This window comes from Zootoca vivipara, chromosome 3 (genome assembly GCF_963506605.1).
Source record: "Zootoca vivipara chromosome 3, rZooViv1.1, whole genome shotgun sequence".
NCBI lineage: Eukaryota > Metazoa > Chordata > Lepidosauria > Squamata > Lacertidae > Zootoca > Zootoca vivipara.
The window spans coordinates 70887266-70897510 of record NC_083278.1 but is presented as its reverse complement, the minus strand read 5'-3'; the positions used below and the strand labels follow the sequence as shown (position 1 = coordinate 70897510).

General features: G+C 43.2%; 1 protein-coding gene across 1 annotated transcript in view; it reads right to left on the bottom strand.

Moving 5' to 3' along the window:
* Window positions 1-2703: 2703 nt before the first annotated feature.
* Window positions 2704-10245, bottom strand: part of KIF25 (kinesin family member 25) — a 47296-nt gene continuing 39754 nt past the window's right edge. Inside the window, exon 15 of the mRNA XM_035108534.2 lies at window positions 2704-8444. Coding sequence (XP_034964425.1) covers window positions 8287-8444 — 158 coding nt within the window. The 3' untranslated portion in view covers window positions 2704-8286. The remainder of the gene's footprint in view (window positions 8445-10245) is intronic.

The following is a 10245-nucleotide window of genomic DNA, read 5'->3' as shown; positions in this document are numbered from 1 at the left end:
CATCCCCAGTCACAAAGAGAAGTCTATTCACATCCAAGCAAATGTGAGCACACCCACCCACCCACTGCAAACCTACCATAAGCACACAGTGAAGGTTGGGGACTGAACATGTGAGGCAATGCAGATGGGAGAGTTGGGAGATGGGGCTTGCATGCCAAACCGCTGCCTCCCATCCAGGGATACAACATTCACATGTTCAGACGCATGCCTGAACATGCTTTCTCCTTCTCCCCAAACTTCCATGGAAGTTAAGATACATCCCTATCTGCAGTAAGGCCACCTTCCCCTACATTCCAGAGATGATCTCTGCGTCAGGAACAAGGTGGCTCATTTTGAGTGTAATAAGTGGCAGGGCAGCAAATTGTTAGTTATTTGATTTATTGTTGTGTTTTTACTGACCGAGAGGGAAGCACTTGCTGGATTTTGGGCTTCAGGTGTCAATGTAACTTGGCCAGCCTTGAGCAATATGCAGTTTGACTCAATTGACATGCCGTTTGCTGCTTAACACTTGGTGAAAGATTCAGCTTGAAATGAATCTTAAATCGGGTTTTTGATATGCAGAAGAGAAAGACTAGGCAATGCTTATTTGGTTTGTACAAGCCTGACAGTCCCACAACTTAATTCTCCCAAATCTAACTGGAGCAGAATTTGTGGGCCACCTTTTTGAAAATACCTATACCAGAGAGATCAGTCATCACACACCATCTCTGAAAGCTTTCCCTTCCCTCATCCCTCCTAGTGTTAAAGTGGTTGAATGGAATTTTTGAAGGGAAGATTGTATGTTGGATAGATTCCCTTGTTGCCTCATGTCCAGGGAAAATTTCCGAGTTCCTCTGTGACTCTGCAGCCAAGTGTTCTATTATCTATGCATAAATGTTTCCTATTCTAAACTAGAAGGGTCCATTTTTTCCAAATGATCTGTGACTCCTCCTAAAGCTTTTAGTCAGAGCTGCTGCTTCTCCAATGGCTTTTGTTTTCACTCCCCGCCCCCTCCAAATTTGTTATTGAACTTTCTTATGTGGTGGTTTCGTTTCATTCTGAGTGGCCAAAAAGGAGAGGCATGACTAGTTGTGCTGGCAGGCTGCAGATACTTTCATCTTTACTTATGGTCATACTTACTTCTCTATTAGCTAATATTTGTGACTGGCTATGACAATCAATTAATGGTCCTGCTGGGAGCGGGGTTTTTGGGGGGGCCAGTGTGGGTACCAAGCCCTATTTTCCAATCGTAGGTAGTCAGGGAAATAAATTCATTCACTGGCTCTTGGACTCAGGTCTGGCATTTGAACATTAAGATTGCAATCCTAACCGTACTTATCTGAGAGTTAACCCCACTGAATTCAACAGGACTTACTTCTAAATAGACATGGCTAATCAAGTTCATGGCTAGTAAGTTCATTAAGGCTATTTTGTTTTCATTGGATGTTGTTACTCCAGAAATACAGCTTATTTCATACTAACTGCATTTTTTAAAATTGCCCCAATCTTGTGCCTTTAACAAAAGTTTGGGGGGAAATCAGGCAGTGCTTTTCCTCGCATCACCTGCAGCAGAGCCAGTAAAAAAAGGGGGAGTGACAACTCTATCCATTTCTGATGCCAGACCTGCCTATATTTTGCTTGAATATATTATTTGAGGGTTTGGGAATGACTTTCTGCTTATGTTGATGCTTCTCAATGCGCTTGGCTTTCATTGAGGCAGCTTCGCTCTGTCCTCTGATTAACAGCAGAATGCAATGTGGCTTCAGCAGCTGGGTCCAATCTTGCTTAAACATTTGCACTACAAATAATCCCCAGTACATAAAACAGCTCTTTCTAATTTACTTCAAAGCAACCCACTTCCACAGCTCAAGCTAAATTAGTGCTGAAAAATAAAGTATTGTTACTGGCCCATGAAGAGAGGGCTCTGCGTTCATTAAGCACCAACCGGTCGGCTGTCTTGATCTTGACTGAACACCTAGAAGTGCTTATGCGATCCCCTCCACAAGGGTGGTCACAAGCCTGCCAGATGAGCTTCTGTTGGAAGGATCAGACGTGCAGCTTATGCTTCCAAAGACTCTAGCCCTCATGAAAGTAGAGAAAAGCTATAATGAAATATGTTTATGGTTGATTTGAAAGGCTCGTATAAAATACACAAAAAGAATCCCCAATGTTTCAAAATCTCAGAATTTGTAAACACATCAGTGGGCTTTTATTCCAATATTTATTATGTTGATGGAAGACAAATGCAAGTTTAATATGCTTCTCTTGAACACAAAACACTTCTTAAAGCTAGATCACCCCAAAGTCCATTAGCAAAGTATTCTGTTTCTAGCTTTTCCTTTTATTATTTTACAGAGTTGCAGAGAGCCCCTCTGCACACTCTGCTACATACATTCACATACATTCACCACCCCCTAAAGAGGACTTACTTTTCATGTAGGGTTTCCCCTCCCCCAGAGAATCTTCCCGAGGGCAACCGCCCTTTTGCACAACATAATGCTTGGAGCGTTGTCAGACAATTGGATTGCAGGCAAAGATGAAAGCCACTAGAGCAGTTTGATGCACATCCAAAGCAGATTGTGTAGGCCAGTTTACTGCATATGACTGAAGGGTCATAATGAAGGCCTGGGGTATAATTAATATGTAACGGTAGGGTGGACTGGAGGGCAACTGTCGACATCACAATTGCAAAAACCTGTACTCTGGGATCAGACCACTGTGTTGCTTAGTGAAGAAATCCACCAGAAAGACCTATGATCGTTTAAAAATGTTATCTGAAAAGGGGAAAGGAAACTTCCTTTTAACTTCTTGTTCCATTCCATCTTCAAAGCATCCGGCACAAGTTCCAATGTCTAAGGGCTTTTTCTTTTTCTTAGTGGTAGTAGCTCTGAACAAAGAGCAGGAATGGAAGGGTGTAAAGAGCAGCAACAGAAAAGAGGCAAGAGGTGTAAACCTCTTCAAACCACGAGCCGTTTAGCAGTAGCTGACAAGTAAATTCAGAGCTGGGATATTGCAAGGAGATGCTGCTTGAAGGACAAAGGCAGTAAAATAGTGTACAAAGCCTGCTACAGCTGTAGTAGTTTCCTGAACACAAAAACTTGAAAGGACCAAGAGACTATTTAATCCAAACAAAGGTTCCAAATAGACCCATGGAATCAGACCATTGCTCCATCACACCTGATGCGATCTATTCTGAGTGACAGCAACTCTTCAAATTTTTGTCGATGTACAGTGAGTGCTCTAGTGATACCTTGGTATGAATGAATGTAGGATTAGAACCCCCTTCCCAGAGAGGACAGATGGACAACACATGTGCACAGAGTCGATAGAAGCACATCCATGTGAATTAGCGGTTTGGAGCAGCACCTTTGTTGTTGTTTAGTCGTGTCCGACTCTTCGTGACCCCATGGACCAGAGCACGCCAGGCACTCCTGTCCTCCACTGCCTCCCACAGTTTGGTCAAACTCATGTTCGAAGCTTCAAGAACACTGTCCAACCATCTCATCCTCTGTCGTCGCCTTCTCCTTTTGCCCTCCATCTTTCCCAACATCAGGATCTTTTCCAGGGAGTCTTCTCTTCTCATGAGGTGGCCAAAGTATTGGAGCCTCAGCTTCAGGATCTGTCCTTCCAGTGAGCACTCAGGGCTGATTTCCTTCAGAATGGATAGGTTTGATCTTTTTGCAGTCCATGGGACTCTCAAGAGTCTCCTCCAGCACCTACAAGCACCTTAAAACTCCAGCCCATTTAGGATATTGGTAAAACCTTTTTCCTTATCAGAATTCCAGGGTGCTATTGGATAAATAGTGAGCCATGGTATATGACCCCTTCCACATATAGCATGTGCTAGCATCACTTAGGCTAACATTACACTCCAACACAACCAGAGAATTCTGCCCTGACATTTGTCTTTGACTTTATGCATGTGTCCAACATTCAGTCACATCTACACTAGTTGAGTTCCACCTTGTTTTGCTTAAGATTCAGCCATCCATCCGCACTGGGATCTTTTATGGACTTAAGACACAAGTGTAGGCGATTCTGCTCAAGCATGTACCCCATCTTCAACAGGAGTCTGTGGAAAATAGGGAATCCTATATGTCTGCTTTGCTCCTGCCCAGTCAAAACTGGCCCACTAGTTAAGTATGTATTAATTGCATCTATATTCCCCCTTTCCTCCAAGGAGCTCAAGGTGGCATACATAGTACCGGTACTTGTCTTCCCTATTTTCTCCTCACAGCCACCCTGAGAGGTAAATTCAGCTGAAAGTGTCACCCTGTGAGCTTCACAGCTGAGTGGAGAGTTGGATCCTGGCCTTCCAGGTCCTAGTCCAACACTCTGACCAGGACACCACACTGGCTCCAGAAATCACTGGAGACATCCCATCACTTCTGGGTCCCCCATGCAACCTTGGCTCAGATTTCACAGCAAGCCTGAAATACACTGATCTTTGTACACTACAATTTAAGTAGAAACTGCCACTTGGTGAAATACTATGTTATTGTCCTTCTGTTTCTGGAGTTCTGCCTTCAGGTCAGTTTATACCCTACACATACACACTGCACAATCTATGCCCATGAAATTTATGTTCTATGCATAAAGCAAGTATAGTATGCAAATCTAACACATTTCCATATTATGGGATGCATAGTACCAACCAACCCAGGAGTCCTGTCACTTAAAATCATAGAATCATAGAGTTGGAAGAGACCACAAGGGCCATCCAGTCCAACCCCCTGCCAAGCAGGAAACACCATCAAAGCATTCCTGACAGATGGCTGTCAAGCCTCCGCTTAAAGACCTCCAAAGAAGGAGACTCCACCACACTCCTTGGCAGCAAATTTCACTGTCAAACAGGTCTTCCTAATGTTTAGGTGGAATCTTCTTTCTTGTAGCTTGAATCCATTGCTCCGTGTCCGCTTCTCTGGAGCAGCAGAAAACAACCTCTTCTATATGACATCCTTTTATATATTTGAACATGGCTATCATATCACCCCTTAAACTTCTGACGTTCCATCAGGCACTGCCTGCATCATTTCATTCAGAAGAGCTATTAATAGAGGCTCAAACCTCTCAAGATGCTACATTTCTGTCCCCAATATCTCATTTTGGCCTTTTGCATTCCTTTGCAAATGGCTGAATCGGTGACGGGAAGAGGCAGAAATGGCAGCTTGCATTGTCGCTCTGAAGGAATCTTGCACACAGCAGAGTGCTAGCAGACGGTTGTGTCCATCTCAGTCCCATTGTAAGAAGAAGCAAGTGAAGCAGAACAGATGTTGGAGGTGATAATCTAATGGAAGAAAGAGTAAGCCTTTCATCCCAGGATAAAAATAGGTACACCATCAGCCGGGCTAAAGGAGGAGAGAAAAAACACTCACTCACACCTAGCTGGGCCGTTCACACCAAGACATCAAAGCCACACAAAGACTGCCTGAGACAGCCACGTGGTGTCTAGAGGGTTGTTGCATCTCTTTGAGCAACCACAAGCAAAGTGGGCATTTCAGCAGCCCAGAGTGTGGATGAGAGAGTTATAACGCTCCTGGGTTTTAAGCAGCCAATGCCCATATTTTGAAACTTTTCTCTTGAAATATCTTACTGGCTAGAAATAGACTGAGGGGAGGAGGAGTGCTTTCAACCCAGGGCATAACGAAGAAGTCAAATGTATTATTCATTTGTCACCATTAGACAAAAATAAAAACTCTTAAGTAGCAGAAAGTGCTCATTTGTGATCCAGAGAATCTGCCAAAATGTTGTCTGTTCCTCTTCAGTGCTATGTATGTTAAGTTCATTGGAATTATGGGAAAATAGCAACCCTTGCACACTTTCTTGAGACTACAGGTATGCTTACATGTATACTTGTATTTGAGGTAAAAGGCAAATGTAGGCACCTATTCTTTACACTGCGGTGTACATTCATGTCACCGCAATTCAAACACTCGGAAAGGTCAGAGACCAGACCACATACAGCTCCCTGCATAATGCAGCAGCTGGTACATGTTGAAGGGTGAAATTCCAATTGGAGCATGCTATAAAATTTCTGGGTAAATATTTATGCTCAAGAAGGTTAAGAGACTTGGAGTGCTATAAGCTCCAGTCTTCTGGGTCGGCAAATTGCAATTTAAGTCTCCTTGCAGTGACCCGCCAATGACCTCTATCCCAAGTCTGGAGGCAGTTGTGATCACTTGAGGCATTTTTAAAATATTTTTTTTTTAAAGAATGAATCATGGGCCTCCATAGAGCATTAAAACAGAACATAAAACAAATGAGATGTTATTAAAGTCCCACCACATACCACCGAATCTCTTGATCTTTAAAGTTGCTTAGTACTGTTTCCCTGCTGCCATATTGTCCACATGCTCTAAATCACCATGTGCAGCAAAGATGGCAGCAGAAAGTCCTTAGGGAGGGAGAGCTTATTGCTTGTTTCTGCCAATTCTCTCCTTGCCACAAGTGTGCAACCCAACATACAGAAGGATTTGGTGATTCTCTTGCTGGAAGATGCTACAGAAATGTTAAAATTGGGTGATGTTCACATGTTCTTCCTTGACACTGTGTGAACTGAATGGCAGATTTGGACCAGGGAGAATGAAATCACATATAGCTGTGAAATTTGCCTTAAGCCAATCCCCACCCTTCATCTAACCAACCTCATGGAGTTGTCATGACGATTCTGATTACGGAAAGATTAATTTCATACATTCTGGTTACTGATACAGTCCTTGGTTCATTGACTGTCATGTCGCCAAATGCAACCTGTGAATCAGGTGGTCATGTATGGCCAACATCATTTATTTTTGTCCATGTGGCTCCTTATAAGGAGAGAAATGGCATGTGATATGGACTAATCCAGGGGTAGGGAACCACATAACAGTGGTGGGAAGAGCCTGATGCAAAAGTGGACATAACAATGGATGTGACTCTTACCTTTACACAGTAGGTTACATTACAGCTGCACAAAAGCAGCCAGAGGTTTCCACGCACAGACTCCCATCTTTCTTACAGAAAAGCAAGAGTTCAAGGACATGTTTCAGCCAGGCAAACACACACACACACACACACACACACACACACACACACACACACAAAGGTGGTGTGGGTGTTATTGTTTTTGCTGACTACAATGTTATGTATTTTTGTGTTTTTATATTATAAACTACCCTGTGATTCTTGGAAGAAGGGCAGGATAGAAATTTAAGCAAGGAAGCAAGCGAACAAACAAAAAACATGACCTGGGAAGCCTCCCAGAGGTCAGAGCGAGATCTGGAGTTTCTTCATCCCTGGACTATCCCCTTGTGGCAACTCAGCAACAATGTCCTTATTATCCAAGATGTCATAGTATCCTTAAATCAGATTAAGGAAATTAGATATGAGGAAATTACAGCCAATTTATTTTGTGACCAAAATATTTTTTTAAAAAATCACTTGAGACCCTGATATGTTGTAAAGCTCTGAGCAGGATTATTCTCTCTTCTGAAGCTAAATTTTAATTACCTGTTTTCTCCTTAATAAAAATATCCAACCAAATGTTTACTCCTCTGTGCTCAATGCCAAGGGAAATTACATGACAAATTTCCTTACTTGGGTTGGCAGATAGATAATTTATTACGGTCGGAGACCAGCATACAGTAATTGGGTTGGCAGTGAGCAGTGAAGTAGCCAAGTTTGCTGATAATATCAAACTGTTTGGGGTGGTTAAAACAAAAAGAGATTGTGAGGAGCTCCAAAAGGATATCTCCAACCTGGGTGAATTATAATTAGAATGGCAGGTGTGATTCAGCCTAAGCAATTGTCAAGTGTTGTACACAGGGACAAAAAATTCTAACTTCACATATATACATTTGGGGTCCTAACGGGAAGTGACTGACCAGGAAAGAGATCTAGGGGTTGTGGCAGCTAGCCTGATTAAATTCTTCATGGTAGATGCCACCCACTGTGCACCGCAATGTGTCTGGCATTCTCCTGTCACTCTGCTTTGATAGCTAGCAGCACTAAGTAACAGAGATTTCAGCTTTGGGGGGGCGCGCGTTCCTGCCCTTGTTTTGCTATTCCAAAATGATTTGCCTTGTAAAACATTATCATCCCACTGCTTTCCCCAAAAAGGAATGATAGACATGCTCATCTACCCTTAGTGGTGGCTGTTTGTTAACTCATGCAATTATTCTTGGAACAAAGACACACTGCCAAGCAATTTTACGGCTTGCCAATATGGAGTGCTTATTTTAACTGGCAGTTTTCAGCTTTATGACAACAAGATACATTTCAGTCTGAGGAACTCATTAATAATGCTTCAATCCACAGGAGCCGTGTTTCTTATTTGGACTTGCTCAGCGCTAGTTGGTTTCTTTTCTTTGCGTGCCCTCTCTGAACTTGCCGTGCGCGAGATCCGAACCCCAGGGTTTGCAGTGACTCTGTGATATACTTTTGGCTGGGGGAGACACACAGCACCACCAGCAACTTTGCATCGCCCCCTAAGAAGAACAAATAAGACATACATATTCACAGATTTTTTTTCAATAAATTGCAAAATGCTAACTAGACCGGGGGGGGGGGGGTCTAAACCACTGAGCCTCTTGGGCTTGGCGATCAGAAGGTTGGCAGTTCGAATCTCCACAACAGAGTGAGCTCCTGTTGCTTGGTCCCAGCTCCTGCCAACCTAGCAGTTCGAAAGCAAGCCAAAAAAGTGCAAGTAGATATATAGGTACCGCTCCGGCGGGAAGGGAAACAGCGTTTCCATGTGCTGCTCTGGTTTCGGTGTTCCATTGCACCAGAAGCGGTTTAGTCATGCTGGCCACATAACCCGAAAAAACTGTCTGCAGACAAAAGCCAGTTCCCTCGGCCTATAAAGCGAGATGTGCGCCGCAACTCCAGAGTCGTCCACGACTGAATTTAACTGTCAGGGGTCCTTTACCTTTTTTTTAACCAGAGTGGATCTTGTCCATTTCACAAGGCAAAGCATTTATTTAGGGTAGGGTTGGAAGGGCTAAATAAACAATATTTTTAAATAGGATGCTGTGCAAGGCCATAATCTAACTGTGGCATCATTATGTGAATCCCAGTGTAAGAAGTACAGTATACCCACCCTTTTCTTTTTACGTGGGGGCTCATTCAATAAAATTTGCAGGAGTGCAAGTTTCCCCAAAGGCAGAGAGCAGAGCTGTATTTCTAGCTGGAAGATGACTGAAATGGCTAGCAGGCCAGCCACAGTGGCATTCACAGAAAATGACTGCATTCGAGGAAGAAGATTTCAGGGTCAGAACAATATTGGTGTATGCAGAAACAAAGGCGGCTCTTTCATATCTATATGACTGTAGTGGAGTGTTGGCAGAAGAGATGGTAAGGTTTGTGAGAAAATTGTACACCTCAGAATCAAGAGTGCAAAGATTAAATTCAAGGGCCTAGCAATAGAAGCTGTAGACATAGTGGAAATTGCAGGGTTGTGTCTCTTAATAAGGCTGGTCCCACAAATGGTGTGGGGAGGGGAAATAGCAGCTTAAATATAAGGTAATGAAAAACTTTGCTGGATTTAAGGAACATGCCAAAGGCGACAATTTCAAAAGAATGATAATCACATTTTAAATTTGAGAGGACCCTTTTCATTGTGTTCTCACCTCATGAAATTATAAATTCATTCATTCCAGGAGCAGGATAGAAAAACATGTATGTCTATTAATGAAATATATGCACATCTCAGTTCACACAAGCACTGTTTTGGGCTTGTTTCAACCTGAGTATAGTTACTTCAGTCTTTTCCTCAGTTCATACTATACTGTTTAATGTTTCTGGATGCCAAAATCAAGTTTTTTGGCCTAATTAAGGGCTTATGCAAAAAATAAAGAAACAGCCAAATAGATAGAATAAGCCTATGCTAATTTTTGGCATTTGTGGAGAGGGATCCATGTCTTTAAGGTAAAGGGACCTTGACCATTAGGTCCAGTCGTGACCGACTCTGGGGTTGCGCGCTCATCTCACATTATTGGCCGAGGGAACCGGTGTATAGCTTCCAGGTCATGTGGCCAGCATGACAAAGCCGCTTCTGGCGAACCAGAGCAGCACATGGAAATGCCGTTTACCTTCCCGCTGTAGCGGTTCCTATTTATCTACTTGCATTTTGACGTGCTTTCGAACTGCTAGGTTGGCAGGAGCTGGGACCAAGCAACGGGAACTCACCCCGTCACAGGGATTCAAACCGCCAACCTTCTGATCAGCAAGCCCTAGGCTCAGTGGTTTAACCCACAGCGCCACCTGGGTCCCCATGTCTTTAGTAGCTAC